This window comes from Natator depressus, chromosome 4 (assembly GCF_965152275.1).
Source record: "Natator depressus isolate rNatDep1 chromosome 4, rNatDep2.hap1, whole genome shotgun sequence".
NCBI classification, from domain to species: domain Eukaryota; kingdom Metazoa; phylum Chordata; order Testudines; family Cheloniidae; genus Natator; species Natator depressus.
The window spans coordinates 71,604,704-71,626,020 of record NC_134237.1 but is presented as its reverse complement, the minus strand read 5'-3'; the positions used below and the strand labels follow the sequence as shown (position 1 = coordinate 71,626,020).

Genomic DNA, 21,317 nt, shown 5'->3' with positions numbered 1-21,317 from the left:
CATAGCTGCCTTATTACAAACAGAAAGGCAGAGGAGAGGACTATTTTGCCTAATGAATCCAGATTAGCCACCATGGCTGCAGGGGTTTTGTAGAAGCTAATTAACTGTTGAACTGAGCCATATGATAATATCTCAGATAGAACGGATGGCATTCCACCGCTACAATTAACATAGAGTAGAGAGCATTCTAGCCATCCAAATATTCTATTCTGTTTTAGTGCAATAGGGAGAAAAGAAACTCATGTTCAAATCTCCTGTTTTAAGGTGTTTATCTAATGTCTCTCTGGGTTCCAATAGCAAGAGACAGGTCACTACAATGTAAAGAGGACTTCTGGAAAGTCATCTTCCTGGAAAAGCTGAGAGAATGGACAAGACGGAATTATTCTTAGTGGAGGCACAGATTTAACAGCATTTCCTACAGTATGTTCAAAGCATTTACAGTGGCTCTTGGTTTATTTGTACACTACCTTATCAACTCACTCATGTTCCGTATTGCATCACATATTAGGGCTCCCACTTGCTGTGCTTACTGCCAGCACACATGCTCTTCCAGGGCAGGGCTTTCTCTCTTACTTTAACTAGCTGAAAGGCAACTTGACTGCATGCAGTTAGCAGATAGGGTACAATTCATTTCTTGTCTCTCTTATTAGGCTTATGGTCTGCTAGGCTGTGGAATCATTATAGTGAGTGTAGTCCTGCAGCACAGATGTCAAGAGCTTCTCCTCCTTAAAGCAAGAGACTTATTTTTCATTCATACATATTTTCATTATTAAGAAAAAATATGATTCATAAGATGTTCCCTATAGTGATGGGCAAACACCAATATTTATGCCATTTTATGTTCTAAAAATGGAAATAAAAATGAACCATCTGGTAACATTTTAAATGGAAAAGATTAAAATTAAGGATTAATAAATACTAATATTTGCCTGGAAGTCACAACAGTGCCCTTAATTTCCCATTTTTGACATTCCTTGAACAAGCCCCTCATTTCTCTCAAGAAATGTATAGTTTTCATAGGTCCATTTCCTCTAAAGAAGGAAAACCTCATGGATATAGAGATGTTTAATCTCTTCGAAAGAGTATTGTGATCTCATGGTTCCCTACTCTCTCATGGTAACAAGGTGGTCATAGTCCTCACAGAGGTTATAACCAGTCATTTAAATCACTGCTGATCAATTCTTTTGTTCCAAAGAATATTCCTTTCACAAGATGTAGGCTGCTGGATTAATTTGCTGACTGATCAAAATCCTGCCCAAAAATCAACCATCAAATTCACAGTGACTTGTCAGATTTTGCTTATAAAACCATGACTGACAATCACAGTGAGTGTGTAAAAGGCAATCCTGTGCTTCAGGTAATTCATATATTCTTTTGCATGAATGTGAAAGTAATATGCCTCTGTTCTGAAGCCTCTAACTTTATTTTTTACTGAGCACTGTTTTGTTCTTGGAAGCCTTGCCTTTAGAAGGGCGCGATTACAAAAGTAATAGCACATTATATGCTAGTCAGAGAAATGGAGAATTGGATTGTTTTATTCTAAATAAAGAAATTGACCCAAGGAGTGAAGTGACTGACAACTTAAAGACCACTTTAAAGATGGAAAATTTCAACTAGCAGCTACTCACTCGTGCCAGGCTGGTTCCAGATGGAACTTTATAAGGGACGTACTTCCTGTAAATGTGTCCAACTCTGGAACATGGAACATCAAACATGCCACCTCCACACATCCAAACCTGAAAAGGAAACAAACAGTGACAACTGAATGCCAGCAGGGAAGATAAAATCCAGAAATCATTCTGCAATGATCCCTCTTAGTGACAGTCCTATTTCATTCTGAATAGCTAGGAATGAAAGATGAAGGAAAATCCATGTTTTGATACTTGGGGTCTCGCTACAAAAAGAGATCACATTAAAAAAGAACAATACAAACTATACTATAAAGAATAGTAGCTACCAACAATGCTTTTTACAATATAAACAAGATGTCTTTATCCAAGAATTTCCAAATTCTTAATACTGCTAATTAAATTAACTAATTACGTTTTTAATTCCAAAAAGGCCAAATTTTCAAAAGTGGTCTCATATTGGCAATATGCAGTTAAACGTACCTATCAGGTGATAATTTAGAAGTTAAACTCAGGACCCTTGGCCTACAATCTATAGTATATAATCAGTATAAGGCTTGGTTCTTTACTAGGATGTACTTTTCTAAAGAAAAACTGAAACAGAAGTATCAAAATAGATTATCTACCCAAATTCACATATATACAGAAAGTGGCATAAGTCACTTGTGTGTCATCTTTAGTGCAAGCTTCTGATATGGAAAGAAAGTGCGCCAACTGGAATATTCATTTTCAATGTTTAAGGGCCTGATTTACAAAAGTGCTGAGCAACCACAAGTCTAGTTGAAGTTAGTGGAAGCTGTAAGTGCACAGCATCTCTGAAAATCAGGCCACAGATGCGTGTGCTACAGGATGATGAGCGATGAGCAATTTCACTCTTCACAAGGGCTTCAATATTGCTTGTTTTTAACAGATGTTTCTGTCAGAGGGGGAGACTGAAATCATGCAATAGTCACAGTGGAAACCAGCCCAGCAACTCTGATAGACATGACTTTATATACTTCGGTGACATGAGAACTGGTGTACTTCAGTTTGTCAGCTAACCAGACTACTAATATGGTAGGTTGGCAAAATGGATCAACATACTTGTAGGATAAACATACCGATTTTAAAGAGCGTATTTTGACTTTCTACTAACAAGTCAGTGGGAGCATCAGAGACGACAGTAGATAGGATAGCAAAACATATAAATAGGTTTTAAAACTAACCACACTCTAAGGGTTCAAAATGCACTTGTAGACCTAGTGCTGGGGCTACCACAATCATGCAGCAGCCTGCTGAATATGTCAAGTAGTAAAATCACTTTGCTTTTCATAACCCTGGCAAAACAACTTTCTTAGCTCCCTGAGTCTGCAAATTGTTCTGTAAGCAGAACACCCACGATTCCGCACTAGTTCTGTACAGAGCACTTGCAGTCTCAGCTTTTTCAGCCTCCAACCTGTGAGATCATCAGCAAGCAAACCACCCCCATGTGCAGAAAGAGAAGGAGGAAACCATTAGCAACAGAAAAACAGAGTCTTACAGACAGAGAACTGCAGCCACAGCGTAATGCTGATTTATTCAGTTCTTGGAGGTTTGAAGAGCAAAAGATTTGTGATTAAGACTCTTTTGTTATCTAGGTTAGTTAGAAAAACTGTTTTTGTATAGTGCAAAATTTCCATTAACCCCCACCTCCTCCCCCACATTTTCATGGTACAGTAACTCCCCACTTAATGTCCTCTCGCTTAACGTTGTTTCGATATTATGTCCCTGCTCCATTACTGAAGAATGCTTGTTTAAAGCTGTGCAATGCTCCCCTATAATGTCATTTGGCTGCCTGTTTTGTCCACGACTGGCAGCCCCTCCTCTTCCCCCCGTGCCTCCTGCCTACCGGCGGACCCCATGGATCAGCGCCTTCCCCCTGCTCCCCCAGCCTCCTGCCCGTGGCAATCAGCTGGTTTGCGGCGTTCAGGAGGGAGAGGGGATGGGGGAGGAGCTAGGACGCGGCATGCGGAGAAAAGTGGGAGGAGGTGGAGCGGAGGCGGGTTGGAGAAGAGGCGGGTTAAGGGTGGGAGCTTAGAGGAAGGGGTGGAGGGGCGGGCCGAGGGTTGAGCTCCCCGGCAAAGTCGATGCCTGTGCTTGCACAGTATACCTGTATTAAATTGCTTGTTTAAAATTGTTTAAAATGTATATAATGCCTTTTGTCTGGCAAAAAAAAATTTCCCTGAAACCTAACCCCCCCCATTTACAGTAATTCTTATGGGAAAATTGGATTTGCTTAATATCGTTTCGCTTAAAGTCACATTTTTCAGGAACGTAACTACAACATTAAGTGAGGAGTTACTGTAGATTATTTTGGGGGAAATAGTCAAACTTTGGGAAAAGTTCTAGAGTAGAAGAACTTGACCTTTTAAGAGTTCTCCTATTCCCTAAATGTTACTCTGCAGCATCTGCATTCTGTAATCAACTAGGAAAGCATATAACGACACCTAGCTTCACTGAGAAGTCAAGCAAGGTCACTATGACAGTATGTTCTCTATTGACACTGTGTGGAAGCTGCAATAGTATACTTCATAAACATCTGGAGGGATCGCTCTGGAGACAATGAAGAACTCAGTAAGGAGGCATGAAAGATAAGACATAATATAATTAATATCAAAGTAAAAAAAAAAAAGACATGATGCTATATCTCCCAGAATCTTGTCAGAGCTTCCACGTTGCAAGGTTCAGTCTCTGCATATGCATATCCACATGCAAAGGGCCCAGTTTCTGCATCCAGTGTGTTCTGTATACATGAGGCAGAGAGAAAAATGTGCTTGTGGTCTAAGGAAATGTAGAACACAATACATAGACAACAGCGGTGAGATGCTGGCCCTACTGATCTCAATGGGAATTTTGTCATTATTTCAGTAGAGCCAGGAATTTACCCCAGAGCTGTTATGCTCTCACTGAAAAAACAACGTGGGATGTGTGGAAACCAGATAATTAACGATGGGAATATGTAGCATACACCATCAGAAAAGGTAGCATAGTTAAGACACCTGTTGTTATGCCTTTTGGCTATTCTAAATATTCCTCCCAGAGAGCAGATTGCAAAAGTGCTCAGAGGAAATCTAAGTAAAACTTCCCCAGCCCTACACTGAACACAACAGCGTGCATTCAAATTCATACAAGACCAAAAGGTACAACAAATTAGTGCTGGCAGACGAATGAGACAAATAGAGAACCCAGCAATAGCGCATGCTGATCATCTCAGTATCATCGTCACCTTAAGTCAGGACAGTAACAGGAAAAGTGAAGGTCTATGTAGACATGTAGAGCCAAGGTCTAGGATAATGGTGATTTTGCTGGGTAGGGTGAACTCTGCAATGGGGAACACACATTGTGTACAGCAGCTGAGTAAGGGAACAGTTACCACCACAGTGCTGTCCCTGTATGGTGTTCAGCGGCACCATCTTCTCTATCAGCCTCCAGCTAGCATGTGCCTAATAAATGTGAAGCCCCACCCACTGAAAATAATTACTTCTGGAACAGAGAAGGAGCATTCCCTCTCTATTCTCACCTCCTATCCTGTAGCCTCCCAGTTGCTATGAAGAGGAGGGTTCTCTTTTACTCAGCTGCAACTCTAGCTCTCTCTCTGCCATTCTACTCCTTCCTCAACATTCTGGCTACTGAAATGGAAATATTTCCACTACTCTGCAACTCCCCTGTTTGTCATTTGTGAATCCATCTCACCAAACCTTTTTCATTTTTCAGATCTTCTCTACTGCCTGCTGGCTGTTGTGTCTGATTTTTCCCCAGTTACAGCAGAAAACAAAAAGTGACTTGATTCTTGTCAGCTTCATTACTGCTCAGAAAAGTCTGAAAAAACAATAGTTAAAATTGACAGGTTTTCACTCTGAGGCGGCTAGCCAGTTCACCTTGCTTACACTGTTCTCCTGCTACAAGCCCTTTCTTAAAACATCTCATCAAGGCCCTTAAACCCTTGCCCATCCACTCTCAACTCTCCTAACTTACTGAAAAACATGTGCACAAACATACAAAAATACATAATGAAACTAACAAGATGTGGTTAACTTCATCATTCCTTCATGTTCCATTATTCCCCTTCCTGACAATCCTTTGGTTGTATGTCATCTTGTCAAACTGTAAGCTCTTTGGAGTAGGGACTATAGCTGACTGCAAATAACCTAGCACACTGATGGCACTATACAAGTAAGTTTAATATTATTTATTACTGTAATAGAGTAGCTGGCCCATTAGATGAAACTGGGCTTAGCTCTCCTGTTTCAGTCCAGATGATCCCAGCCAATTCAAAGCGTGGGGCAGCACCTGGGGGATCTATAAAATGTCAGTCAGGAGTCAAACCAGAACTGAATCAGATAGGAGAAGAGAGTGGCCAGAGACAGAAGGTGGCTTCTGGGAGATGGCTGAAGGTAGGAGAGAAGCAAGAGGAGTTTGCCAGCTGGTGTCCCTGAGCCAGGACTGGAGAGGGCTGAAGTTAGGGGGAGCAGCAGAGGGAAGTTCCTGCTAGCTCTAAGATGGAGAGCTGGAGACAAGGGCCAGAGAGGACTGAATGAAGGGGGAGCAGAGGAGGGGCTTACCCGCTGATATCTTCTTGCTGGAGAGCTGGACCCAGAGAAACAGTGAGAGGGCCAGGGGAACTGAGGGTTGCTCCCCTGGTAAGGATGCTCCCAGCAGAGAGGCTGCGAGACTCCCCACTGGGAAAGGCAGGCTTGCGCACTAGAAGGAAGGGTTGGAGTGGTCGGCCTGGCAAAGGGATGGAAAAGGACAGATAGGAGCCTAAGCTGTGATGGAAGACACTGGGGTACGGTGAGAACAAGGACCCTGTGGACGGGGTGATATGAACTATGTTTTGGGACTTTTGTTATAGACTATTTGCACAAGATTTTTGTAATAAACTGGTTCCCAGGAGTAGTATTGGTTAAGTAGGAGCCTGAAGTGGAGTCCTTTGAGTTAGCCAAGAGGGAATGTAAGGCGAGGGGCTGCCCTGAGGCCACAAGGTGGTGCCCGGGAGGAAACCACTCATTTACAATTACTATTAATTTTTATTACGACAGTGTTTCTAGGGCATGGGAAGACAATAAAAGGATTAAGGCTGGTCCTTTGAAAAGATGACAGCCTAGCAGATAAACTCAGTGGAAGGTCAGCTCCCTTTCACAGAGCACATACATAATGTGAGGAAGCAGAAATCTATCTAGGTGCTTTATTACTGTAACATATGTAATGAGTGTTGAAGTACACATATATTGCATCTTCTTGATGCTGCAGGAGATCAATAAAAAAGAAAAGGAATTAGAAAAAGGCTATCAGATACACTGAGGCAATAACAATTGGGAGGAAATAACACTGCATGTTAGGCTTGTATTTGATAGATATAAAACTTAATTTGAAAGTGCTGTGCTGCACCTGAGGTGCATTTTGTAGCATAATTGGAATGAATCTCAGGCCGGCTTGCAGGACATTTAGCAGCTGTTCCTGTTTATCTTTTAGCTTCAGAATGACTAAAGGAATTTTTATATTTTCTTGGGAAGATCAATGCTGGGAACCTTGTCTTTAAATGTGTATTTTTATGTCACCTGTGCTAAATGCTGTCAGAAATTGAAGAAACAACTTGAAATCTTCTGTGTTAAATATTGCAGACCTCTAGTGCACCATAAAAGAAATTCTGCTGGTGTGGAGCTCCCAAATGCTGTCACAATGTTGATGCCTCCGTTGGCCTAACTAGCAAGCAATACAATTCTCAAGATCTCTAATGTCTCATATAATAGCAATGAATATGAGCTGTAGCCAAGATAAAATAACCCTCCCCCCAACAAAACAAGTCAATTTAATTTAGAAAGCTCAGAACAGGAATATTTTATGATGCAGTGGTTCCCATACTTTTTACTAAGTTGACCCACCAACAGCATTGTAAAGAAAAAAAAAAAAAGAGTACTTGTGGCCCCTTAGAGACTAACAAATTTATTTGGGCATAAGCTTTCGTGGGCTAAAACCCACTTCATCCGATGCATGCAGTGGAAAATACAGTAGGAAGATATATATATACACAGACAACATGAAAAAATGGGTGTTGCCATACCAACTGTAATGAGACTAGTGAATTAAGGTGGGCTATTATTAGCAGGAGAAAAAAAAACTTTTGTAGTGATAATCAGGATGGCCCATTTCCAACAGTTGACAAGAAGGTATGAGTAACAATAGGGGAAAATTAGCAGGGGGAAATAGTTTTCACTTTGTGTAATGACCCATCGACTCCCAGTCTTTATTCAAGCCTAATTTAATGGTGTCCAGTTTGCAAATTAATTCCAATTCTGCAGTTTCTCGTTGGAGTCTGTTTTTGAAGGTTTTTTTGTTGGAGAATTGCGACTTTTAGGTCTGAAATTGAGTGACCAGGGAGGTTGAAGTGTTCTCTGACGGGTTTTTGAATGTTATAATTCTTGACATCTGATTTGTGTCCATTTATTCTTTTGCGTAGAGATTGTCCAGTTTGTCCAATGTACATGGCAGAGGGGCATTGCTGGCACATGATGGCATATATCACATTGGTAGATGTGCAGGTGAATGAGCCTCTGATAGTGTGGCTGATGTGAATAGTGATGATGGTGTCCCTTTAATAGATATGTGGACAGAGTTGGCAACGGGCTTTGTTGCAAGGATAGGCTCCTGGGTTAGTGTTTTTGGTGTGTGGTTGCTGGTGAGGATTTGCTTCAGGTTGAGGGGCTGTCTGTAAGCAAGGACTGGCCTGTCTCTCAAGATCTGAGAGAGTGAGAGATCGTCCTTCAGGATAGATTGTAGATATATGCCATCATGTGCCAGCAATGCCCCTCTGCCATGTACATTAGCCAAACCGGACAATCTCTACGCAAAAGAATAAATGGACACAAATCAGACGTCAAGAATTATAATATTCAAAAACCCGTCAGAGAACACTTCAACCTCCCTGGTCACTCAATTTCAGACCTAAAAGTCACAATTCTCCTTCAAAAACAGACTCCAACGAGAGACTGCTGAATTGGAATTAATTTGCAAACTGGATACAATTAACTTAGGCTTGAATAAAGACTGGGAGTCGATGGGTCATTACACAAAGCAAAACTATTTTCCCCTATTGTTACTCACACCTTCTTGTCAACTGTTTGAAATGGGCCATCCTGATTATCACTACAAACGTTTTTTTTTCTCCTGCTAATAATAACCCACCTTAATTCACTAGTCTCGTTACAGTTGGTATGGCAACACCCATTTTTTTCATGTTCTCTGTGTGTGTGTGTGTGTGTGTGTGTATATATATATATATATTCCTACTGTATTTTCCACTGTGTGCATCCGATGAAGTGGGTTTTAGCCCACGAAAGCTTATGCCCAAATAAATTTGTAAGTCTCTAAGAGGCCACAAGTACTCCTCCTCTTTTTTTTTTTTTTTTTTGCTGATACAGACTAACACGGCGACCACTCTGAAACCAACAGCATTGTGTCTTTTTGGCAATCTGCCATTATACATATGCACCCTCTACTCTGGCACTGAAACCCTAATCCAGTTTGATGCAGAGGGAAGCCCCTGGTGGGGAGAGGCAGGGTGGGGAGTGTATTCCAGCCAGGCCAAACCTGAGTGCTGCTATGACCCAAATGAGGGCTGAATGTGGGATGGGCTCGCTTTCAACCCTCCCCTGCACCCTGGTAGAAGTGTATTTGCCTAGGGCCCAGTGATGGGTTAACGTGGACCTGGAAGTGGCAACCCATCTCAAACCTTCCTGTCATCCATGGGTGGGTTGGCGTCTACCATTTGGGAAACACTGCACTAAATTATAGTTTATCAGCTCCTTAAGAACATAAGAGCGGCCATACTGGTCAGACCAAAGGTCCATCCAGTCCAGTATCCTGTCTGCCCACAGTGGCCAATGCCAGGTGCGCCAGAGGGAGTGAACCTAACAGGTAATGGTCAAGTGATCCCTCTCCTCCCATCCATCTCCACTCTCTGACAAACAGAGGCTAGGGACACTATTCCTTACCATTAATGGACTTAACCTCCATGAATTTATCCAGTTCTCTTTTAAACCCTGTTATAGTCCTAGCCTTCACAACCTCCTCAGGCAAGGCTGACAGGTTGACTGTGCGCTGTGTGAAGAACTTCCTTTTATTTGTTTTAAACCTGCTGCCCATTAATTTCATTTGGTGGCCCCTAGTTCTTATATTACGGGAACAAGTAAATAACTTTTCCTTATTCACTTTCTCCACACCACTCATGATTTTATATACCTCTATCATACCCCCCTCCTTAGTCTCCTCTTTTCCAAGCTGAAAAGTCCTAGCCTCTAATCTCTCCTCATCTGGGACCCATTCCAAACCCCTAAGCATTTTAGTTGCCCTTTTCTGAACCTTTTCTAATGCCAGTATATCTTTTTTGAGATGAGGGGACCACATCTGTATGCATCTGTACTCCATCACAGAACACTTCATTGAGAGGGTCAAAGAGAAAGGCATAAAGGCAAGCTTGAAAAGAGAGGATGCAGTGGTCTGGTGGTTAAGGCATTGGTCTGGGTTTTGGTTGATATGGGTTCATTTCCTGGCTCTGCCACAGACTTTGAGAGACTTGGGCAAGCCCCTTAACTTCTTTGTGCCTCACCTCCCACTCTTTATTTTGTCTATGTGGATTGTAAGCAATCCAGTTCAGGGACTATCTGCTATGTGTAAGTACAGTGCCTAGCACAATGGGGCGAGAGTTTTGGTTGGGATGTCTAGGTGCTACTGTAGTACAAATAAATATAAAGGAAAGGACTCATGGGCTTGGAGATGTGAATTGGAAGATGTGGGAGAATGAGTTTGATAGATGTGGTAGTACAAATAAAAGAGCAATCCTTCCAACTGCAGAGTGCCATGGAGAAGGGACAAGGAGGAGCCCAAGACTGGAAGAGCACAGAGGGACAGGGAGTTAATGGATGCCCACTAAGGGTATGGTGGAGTGACCCCAGAGAGACTTTTGAACATTCAGGAAACGACCAGAATTCTTCCTTGCAGTGTATTTTCTATTGCTTTGTGCAGTTATCATGTTACTTTATGAAAATGGAACAAAGAAAGCGAGAGAGAACTAATAATATAAATTTAATAATAACAAGGTAGTAAATCGTGGGCCTAAAGGTACATGATTTGCAGTTGGGGGAGAGGGGTGGAGGGAAGCGAAGTGATTACTGTGTACGTTGCTGAGAGGAGAGGGCCCAGGCATAGCTCACTTATAAAGAAGCAGCGCTGTGCCCACTGCTGTGTGAGGTGGCTCTTTCCTGAGCTAACCTGCATCAACAAGATGCAGTATAGACAACTCTTGTGACCTGACCATGAATCTCATTAAGCTTAATATTTTTCTTAAAAGCCCAGTTCCTGGAGTCCTCTGATTTTGAGAGACACGGAGCTTTTATGTTAATAAAAGGAAGTTTCTACCCCAATTATTGCAGCGAGAAGCTGGAAAACATGACCCATTGAAGGCTCAGAACAAGGAAACCAAATAAAGAGACCCCAATTTTATTATTTTTAAGCCAATATCATAAATTTTTGGATCCTGACTCATTATTTTTGAAAGCTCAGGGTTTAGAAACACCACAGGGCTGGACACTGCTCTGCTCCTCGCCACCTGCAAAGGACCCATTTCACACAAATGTACACCCCATAGCAACCCCGTCAAGATAACTGCCTTCATTTTCAGTTCTTGGAGCCATTGGAATTTTACAGATTTGCCCAACAACTTAACTGTTGAGATGCAAGACTAGCATTTTAGGTTGTTTATTGCATCATGTGGTGGTGTTAGTGGTGTTAGTTCTTTGCTTTCATGTGCACTAAATTTGCTCACAAACTAAATAAATAGTTCTAAAATAGAGAAGATATAATCATGAAATTTTATGATGTGTTTTATGATGTGTTTCAAATAAAAATCGATGAAAGGATTGTACATATACATTTCCAAGGCTGATTCTGGCCTCTTCCAGCTAGTAAGAGGAACAGCTTCCTGGAAGCCCATTCCTAGCTCTATCTACACTAACTAAGGAAACTTTGAAAAAATTCCTCTGAATATTCCTAACATTATTTCAGGGGTACCAGAACTGGGATCTCTGCTGTAAATGGCCACTGGCTGCCACCAGCATTTTAAACACTAGGGTTGAAAGCCTGGCCTCATTAAAATTAGCGGGAGTTTTGCAATTTGCTTCAACAGGAGCCAAAATTCACCCAGTGTCACTTAGATCTTTTAGAAGGGTGAGAGAACAGTTCTTAAAACAGCAACAGCAGCCAGTGATCAGTGTTCACAAGAGCTCCCAATTTGCTTCTGGAGCTGAACCAGTGTTAATTATGTTGGGAAGTTATTGCAAAAATTCCCTAGAATATATAAGGCTTCTGAATGGCAAGACATTACAGTAAAACACGGGAAAGGAAAGTGAGAGAGCATGATATAGTGTACTGAGTGCAGCCTTGGGAACCAGAAACTCCAGAATTCAAATAGCGGATCTATCACCAACTCAGTTCCCTTTACGGTATCATTTAATTACACTGTGTCTATGGTTTACCATCTATAAAATGAAATTATTAAGTATCAGAGGGATAGCCCTGTTAGTCTGGATCTGTAAAAGCGCAAAGAGTCCTGTGGCACCTTATAGATTAACAGACGTATTGGCGCATAAGCTTTCGTGGGTGAACACCCACTTCGTCAGATGCATGTAGTGGAAATTCCCAGAGGCAGGTATAAATATGCAAGCAAGAATCAGGCTAGGGATAACGAGGTTAGTTCAACCAGGGAGGATGAGGCCCTCTTCTAGCAGTTGAGGTGTGAATGCCAAGGAAGGAGAAACTGCTTTTGTAGCTGGCTAGCCATTCACAGTCTTTGTTTTATCCTGAGCTGATGGTGTCAAATTTGCAAATGAACTGAAGCTCAGCAGTTTCTTGTTGAAGTCTGGTCCTGACGTTTTTTTGCTGCAGGAGGCTACCTTTAAATCTGCTATTGTGTGTCTAGGGAGGTTGAAGTGTTCTCCTACAGGTTTTTGTATATTGCCGTTCCGAATATCTGATTTGTGTCCATTTATCCTTTTACGTAGGGACTGTCCAGTTTGGCCGATGTACATAGCAGAGGGGCATTGCTGGCACATGATGGAGTAGATTACATTGGTGGACGTGCAGGTGAATGAGCCAGTGATGGTGTGGCTGATCTGGTTAGGTCCTGTGATGGTGTCGCTGGTGTAGATATGTGGTCAGAGTTGGCATCAAGATTTGTTGCATGGATTGGTTCCTGAGTTAGAGTTACTATGGTGTGGTGTGTAGTTGCTGGTGAGAATATGCTTCAGGTTGGCAGGTTGTCTGTGGGCGAGGACTGGCCTGCCTCCCAAGGCCTGTGAACGTGAGGGATCATTGTCCAGGATGGGTTGTAGATCACTGATGATGCATTGGAGAGGTTTTAGCTGAGGACTGTATGTGATGGCCAGTGGAGTTCTGTTGATTTCTTTCTTGGGCTTGTCTCGCAGCAGGAGGCTTCTGGGTACACGTCTGGCTCTGTTGACCTGTTACCTTATTTCCTCTTGAGGGTATCGTAGTTTTGAGAGGTTTCAGAGTAGCAGCCGTGTTAGTCTGTATTCGCAAAAAGAAATTGGTTAGTCTCTTAGGTGCCACTAGTACTCCTTTTTCTTTTTGTAGTTTTGAGAATGTTTGGTGAAGATCTTGTAGGTGTTGGTCTCTGTCTGAGGGGTTGGAGCAAATGCAGTTGTACCTCAGTGCTTGGCTGTAGACAATGGATCGTGTGGTGTGTCCGGGATGGAAGCTGGAGGCATGAAGGTATGCATAGCAGTTGGTGGGTTTTCGGTATAGGATGGTGTTAACGCGACTGTCACTTATTTGCACCGTGGTGTCTAGGAAGTGGTCCTCCCATGTAGATTGGTCCAGGCTGAGGTTGATGGTGGGGTGGAATTCTTCCAGGGTTTCCTTCCCATGGGTCCAGATGATGAAGATGCCATCAGTGTAGCATAGGTAGAGAAGGGGCGTGAGTGGACAAGAGCTGAGGAAGCATTGTTCAAGGTCAGCCATAAAAATATTGGCATATTGTGGGGCCATGCAGGTGCCCATAGCGGTACCACTGGTCTGGAGGTATGTATTGTCACCAAATTTGAAATAATTGTGCATGAGGATAAAGTCACAGAGCTCAGCGATCAGTTGTGCTGTGGCATCATCAGGGATACTGTTCCTGACAGCTTGTATTCCATCAGTGTGTGGGATGTTTGTGTAGAGAGCCTCTACATCCATGGTGTAGGATGGTGTGTTCTGGAAGATCACCAGTGCATTGTAGTTTTCTCAGGAAATCAGTGGCATCACAGAGATAGCTGGGAGTTCTGGTGGCGTAGGGTCTGAGTAGAGTCTCCACATATCCGGATAGTCCTTCAGTGAGAGTACCAATGCCCGAGATGATGGGGAGTCCCGAGATTTCCAGGTTTGTGGATCTTGGGTAGTAGATAGAATAACAGCGGTCGGGGCTCTAAGGGTATGTTGATTTGTTCCTGTGTTAGTGTAGGGAGTGTCCTGAGTAGATGGTGCAGTTTCTTAGTGTATTCACAGTGTAACACAGCACTTTCCTACTGGTTACTGAAAAGAGGCATTGTTAATCTGTCCAGTTCCAGCCGTTCACTAGCTTGAAAAATATTATCACATGATGAAGAGTATCAGCAGGAGTCTCTATCTTTTTAATTAAAAAATGATCTTGGGGTTACACTGTCAGAAAAACAAAATATATTATTTTTTATTAAAAAAATTAATCTGGAGACTGTTTTCTGAAGACTTAATATGTATAAGACACAAGGCATGGTTCCCTCTCCCCCAAGAGCCACCCATTATGCTGGTATACTCTGATTCTGAAATTTCAGTTAATCAACACGATATCAGAGCTGTGATAACTTCTGCCATCTCTGATGATATTACATGGAGACTGACACTAACAAAAGGGAACCACGTTGCCTCCCGCAAACCGAGAAACAAGTGTCAGGCAAACTTTAAAAAATCTGAGTGATTACAAAGCCTTATTCAAACTGATTTATAAATAATACATAGGGATCACTTCATCTGTCACTGAAATTAGAGATGGTCCTGAACCAAACCTCCAGATCTGAACACTCCAAACTATGGGAAAATTCAAATTTGACTCCATATCTTCAACTTTGTGACCTTTAACTGACATGCAGTCAAGTCTGAGGTGAAACCTGACAGTTTAACAACACACAGCAATATTACAGAGCCATTTGGGACAGGAAGTGCAAAGAATGCTGTATCTAGTTGACACGTCAGGGGAAACTGTAGGTAGGCTAAATATAATTACTCAAACTGGCATTTGGCCAGGATAATATCTGTACTCTCATTAAAGATCCCACAGAACTTTTGACAGTCACAAATTGTCAGAATGTCAGGCTTAAATCTCATGCAACACTTGGCATCTGTGGGACACATCACTCCCTGTAACATCATGTTTCGCAGCTATTAGTTCAGTACTGACTTCTTGGGAAAAATATTCCTGATCCTACAAAATGTCTTTGTGCTGAAGTCTTTGTGAATGAGACAGGTTCAGTACCAAACACATACGTCATTGCAATACGCTGACTGGGCTTGACAATGCTTAGCTGTGAGGAAACCATAACCGCAAGATCATAGATGTAACAGAGGCACAGCAAATCAAATTTAGTATATCAAGTAGTTTTAGAATTTTTATTTTCACTTGTTGGAATGTTTGAGGTTTATTTTGTAGAATTCCTATTTATTCCTGCCCATAGAACATTGGTGTTGTAATAAATTATCCAATAATGCTCAAAAACTGACCAACTCCAAGGCTGATTTTTGCTTTCAAGATTAATTGGGGCTTATTTTCCAATGTTCCCAATCACGAGTACCAATAGTATCAGGCTATGTCTACACTACCACGGTAAATTGATCTAAGTTACACAACTCAAGCTACATGAATAATGTAGCTGGAGTTGATGTAGCTTAAGTTAACTTACTGTCAGGGGTGAAAGTGAGCTGGTACGGGCCAGTATGGTGTACCAGTAAGAACCGCACCTGCCCATACCCAGCCCACATTAAAGCGCTAGCACGGCAGTCTCCCCAGTAGGTGGCCCTGCTGGTAGGGTCCATACCGGCAGGGCCACTGACCGGGGTGGGGTGGTGTGGGGGAGGGGCAGCATCCTTAAAGCGCTGCCCCTTCCCCCGTCAGCGGCCCTGCTGGCAGGATCCGTACCAGCAGGGCTGCCTACAGGGGAGGCAAAAGGGGCAGGGACATTAAAGCACGGTAGCGCTTTAAGGACTGTCCTTTGCCGTGGCAGCAACATTAAAATGCTGTTGCGGCAAAGGACCCTGCAGAGCTTTAATGTCCCTGCCCCTTTTGCTCCCCCCCCACACTGCTGATTGGTGGGGGAGGGAGGCAAAGGGAGCAGCTGCCCTGGGGCTGGTGATTTAAAAGGGCCCGGGGCTCCGGATGCCGCTACCGCTATTGCAGCAGCGGCGTCCGGAGCCCCGGGCCCTTTAAATCAACACAGGAACGCTGGGCAGTGTGGGCCGGGCAGCCTGGAGGGGCTGGCTGGGGGGATGCTGACCCCCAACCCCCACCCCTTCTGCCTGAGGCCCCGCCCCAGCCCTGTACCCGTAAGTGTCCTGACTTACTTTCACCCCTGCTTCCTGTGGTGCCTACACCGTACTGGGTCGATGGGCGAGTGACTCCAGTTGACTTATCTTACTCTTCTCATTCGGGGTGGAGTACCAGGGTTGACCAGAGAGCGATCTGCAGTCGATTTGGCGGGTCTTCACTGACCCGCTAAACTGACCCCCGGTGCATTGATCGCCGGAGCGTCGATCCAGCAGTAGTGTAAACATAGCCTCACTTAATGACCTATATATCAAAAAGTATTTCTCTGTTGCTTTCTCTTGCTCTGCTGATCTTATTTTTCCTTTCACTATTCCATGGAAAGCAGGAACCTTTCTGCTTTTGTTGAACATCCGCAAACAGAAAGTTGTTATTCCTTCTAGTCAAAAGCTACAAAATCCTGTTTAATGTTTTTTTTAACGCTAATAAGGAGGGACAAGGAACCTAAGGTAAATATACAGTTATGAGATGAATGAGGAGATATGACTGAAATAGGACCCAATGTGACATAGTTGTTTCCAAAAAATCTGTCGCTAAAACAAAACAGGCTGGGTCAATTTAGTATCTGAACTTCCAGTGCCGTTACTATGGTTTCTACACAAAGAGGAATGGGCTGCGTTCCAATTTTATTCTTCACAATGACAAATAACAGGAATATGGGAAATGGTCAAATAAAATCTTATGAGTATACAGAATGCAGAATTGGTGTATCCGAACAACCCGTCCATCCATTTATCTTGTGAGTTTCTCTTGCCCTCCAATCTTATTTTGCTCTTATATAAAGCTGATTCAAACTAATATGATAGCAACACAGTTATGCAAGTCATTTAGTTGTTCCTAAGAACACACATTAAAAACAGCCTAGCAGTTGGGAGTACAGACTTGCTAGGTTAGCTTCTGTGCATTTCGTTCAATACTTTGTTCTCTCCAGCATTGAAACTCAGATGTAGCTAGGTGTACAATGTAGTCTATGATTTATGTACTATATTTCTTCCATTGTAAATTGGGGTTGTGCTTTGTGGAAGTTTAGAACTAGGCTGGGAAAATCCTGAAGCTAAATGTGAACTGTAATGTTGATGTGTCATTTGACTATTCCCTGAAACTCTAGCTACAAAGAGAAAGTTATTATGGTGAAGAGGCTAAAAGGCAAAGTCTTTAATTCCTTGGGTACCTTATCTTTAAACATAATGCATTACATATTCTAAATTAGGTACATTTGCATACACCTACTTAATGCGTACAGGTACCTGATGTGCTTGTGGAAGTTAATATGGCTGCCAACTAGACCTGGGCAAATAAGCAACTTAAGCACATAAAAAATGCATGCACACACTCAAAGGACACTTGTGTACATAAGGTAGGCATACGCAAAAGCAAATATGCAATTAACGTATCATGGGATATTGAAAAACTGGCCTGAAATATGCAATTATTTGACTTTTGTATGGCCTCAGGGATCTATGGCATGCATTTTCCACTGAAATTAGTGGAAACTCCTTTATAAAACAGAGGAATATTGTAGAGAACGAGGTCTGACTATGGAGCAATACGCAGTATGAATAAAGGCAGCACGATGATAAAGCGCATCACAAATCTGGGTTCGGATAACTAAAACCCAAACCTTTAGAGTCATACCAAACAGAGTAAGTGACTATTAAATGAAAAAAGAAAAGGAGGACTTGTGGCACCTTAGAGACTAACCAATTTATTTGAGCATGAGCTTTCGTGAGCTACAGCTCGCTTCATCGGATGCATACTGTGGAAATTGCAGAAGACATTATATACACAGATACCATGAAACAATACCTCCTCCCACCCCACTCTCCTGCTGGTAATAGCTTATCTAAAGTGATCATCAAGTTGGGCCATTTCCAGCACAAATCCAGGTTTTCTCACCCTCCGCCCCCCCACAGACAAACTCACTCTCTTGCTGGTAATAGCCCATCCAAAGTGACCACTCTCTTCACAATGTGTATGATAATCAAGGTGGGCCATTTCCTGCAGAAATCCAGGTTCGCTCACCCCCCTCCAAAAACCACACACACAAACTCACTCTCCTGCTGGTAATAGTCTATCCAAAGTGACCACTCTCCTTACAACCTGCATGAAAATCAAGGTGGGCCATTTCCAGCACAAATACAGGTTTTCTCACTCCCCCACCCCCATACACACACAAACTCACTCTTCTGCTGGTAATAGCTCATCCAAAGTGACCACTCTCCCTACAATGTGCATGATAATCAAGGTGGGCCACTTCCAGCATAAATCCAAGTTTAACCAGAACATCTGGGGGGGGGGTAGGAAAAAACAAGGGGAAATAGGCTACCTTGCATAATGACTTAGCCATTCCCAGTCTCTATTTAAGCCTAAATTAATAGTATCCAATTTGCAAATGAATTCCAGTTCAGCAGTTTCTCGCTGGACTCTGGATTTGAAGTTTTTTTGTTGTAAGATAGCGACCTTCATGTCTCTGATTGCGTGACCAGAGAGATTGAAGTGTTCTCCGACTGGTTTATGAATGTTATAATTCTTGACATCTGATTTGTGTCCATTTATTCTTTTACGTAGAGACTGTCCAGTTTGACCAATGTACATGGCAGAGGGGCATTGCTGGCACATGATGGCATATATCACATTGGTGGATGTGCAGGTGAATGAGCCTCTGATAGTGTGGCTGATGTTATTAGGCCCTGTGATGGTGTCCCCTGAATAGATATGTGGGCACAGTTGGCAACGGGCTTTGTTGCAAGGATAGGTTCCTGGGTTAGTGGTTCTGTTGTGTGGTATGTGGTTGTTGGTGAGTATTCGCTTCAGGTTGGGGGGCTGTCTGTAGGCAAGGACTGGCCTGTCTCCCAAGATTTGTGAGAGTGTTGGGTCATCCTTCAGGATAGGTTGTAGATCCTTAATAATGCGTTGGAGGGGTTTTAGTTGGGGGCTGAAGGTGACGGCTAGTGGCGTTCTGTTATTTTCTTTGTTAGGCCTGTCCTGTAGTAGGTGACTTCTGGGAACTCTTCTGGCTCTATCAATCTATTTCTTCACTTCCGCAGGTGGGTATTGTAGTTGTAAGAATGCTTGATAGAGATCTTGTAGGTGTTTGTCTCTGTCTGAGGGGTTGGAGCAAATGCGGTTGTATCGCAATTTCCATCCCACCATCAACCTCAGCCTGGTCCAGTCCACACAAGAGATCCACTTCCTGGACACTACAGTGCTAATAAACAATGGTCACATAAACACCACCCTATACTGGAAACCTACTGACCGCTATTCCTACCTACATGCCTCCAGCTTTCACCCTGACCACACCACACGATCCATCGTCTACAGCCAAGCTCTGCGATACAACCGCATTTGCTCCAACCCCTCAGACAGAGACAAACACCTACAAGATCTCTATCAAGCTTTCTTACAACTACAATACCCACCTGCGGAAGTGAAGAAACAGATTGATAGAGCCAGAAGAGTTCCCAGAAGTCACCTACTACAGGACAGGCCTAACAAAGAAAATAACAGAACGCCACTAGCCGTCACCTTCAGCCCCCAACTAAAACCCCTCCAACGCATTATTAAGGATCTACAACCCATCCTGAAGGATGACCCAACACTCTCAGAAATCTTGGGAGACAGGCCAGTCCTTGCCTACAGACAACCCCCCAACCTGAAGCGAATACTCACCAGCAACCACACACCACACAACAGAACCACTAACCCAGGAACCTATCCTTGCAACAAAGCCCGTTGCCAACTGTGCCCACATATCTATTCAGGGGACACCATCACAGGGCCTAATAACATCAGCCACACTATCAGAGGCTCATTCACCTGCACATCCACCAATGTGATATATGCCATCATGTGCCAGCAATGCCCCTCTGCCATGTACATTGGTCAAACTGGACAGTCTCTACGTAAAAGAATAAATGGACACAAATCAGATGTCAAGAATTATAACATTCATAAACCAGTCGGAGAACACTTCAATCTCTCTGGTCACACAATCAGAGACATGAAGGTCGCTATCTTACAACAAAAAAACTTCAAATCCAGAGTCCAGCGAGAAACTGCTGAATTGGAATTCATTTGCAAATTGGATACTATTAATTTAGGCTTAAATAGAGACTGGGAGTGGCTATTTCCCCTTGTTTTTTCCTACCCCCTACCCGCCCAGACGTTCTGGTTAAACTTGGATTTATGCTGGAAGTGGCCCACCTTGATTGTCATGCACATTGTGGGGAGAGTGGTCAGTTTGGATGAGCTATTGCCAGCAGGAGAGTGAGTTTGTGTGTGTGGGGGGGGGTGAGAAAACCTGGATTTGTGCTAGAAATGGCCCACCTTGATTATCATGCACGTTGTAAGGAGAGTGGTCACTTTGGATAGGCTATTACCAGCAGGAGAGTGAGTTTGTGTGTGTGGGGTTTTTTTTGGGGGGGGGGGTGAGAAAACCTGGATTTGTGCTGGAAATGGCCCACCTTGATTTTCATGCACGTTGTAAGGAGAGTGGTCACTTTGGATAGGCTATTACCAGCAGGAGAGTGAGTTTGTGTGTGTATGGGGGTGGGGGAGTGAGAAAACCTGTATTTGTGCTGGAAATGGCCCACCTTGATTTTCATGCAGGTTGTAAGGAGAGTGGTCACTTTGGATAGACTATTACCAGCAGGAGAGTGAGTTTGTGTGTGTGGTTTTTGGAGGGGGGTGAGGGGGTGAGAGAACCTGGATTTCTGCAGGAAATGGCCCACCTTGATTATCATACACATTGTGAAGAGAGTGGTCACTTTGGATTGGCTATTACCAGCAAGAGAGTGAGTTTGTCTGTGGGGGGCGGAGGGTGAGAAAACCTGGATTTGTGCTGGAAATGGCCCATCTTGATGATCGCTTTAGATAAGCTATTACCAGCAGGAGAGTGGGGTGGGAGGAGGTATTGTTTCATGGTGTCTGTGTATATAATAATGTCTTCTGCAATTTCCACAGTATGCATCCGATGAAGTGAGCTGTAGCTCACGAAAGCTCATGCTCAAATAAATTGGTTAGTCTCTAAGGTGCCACAAGTCCTC

The 21,317-nt window shown here is 43.1% G+C and overlaps 1 protein-coding gene across 7 annotated transcripts in view; it reads right to left on the bottom strand.

The window, feature by feature from the left end:
• GALNTL6 (polypeptide N-acetylgalactosaminyltransferase like 6) overlaps positions 1–21,317 on the bottom strand; it is a 927,841-nt gene that overhangs the window by 75,688 nt on the left and 830,836 nt on the right. For all 7 annotated transcript variants that reach the window (XM_074951162.1, XM_074951163.1, XM_074951157.1 and 4 more), the window contains one exon: positions 1,629–1,736. In XM_074951162.1, the coding sequence (XP_074807263.1) occupies positions 1,629–1,736 (108 nt within the window). The remainder of the gene's footprint in view (positions 1–1,628; positions 1,737–21,317) is intronic.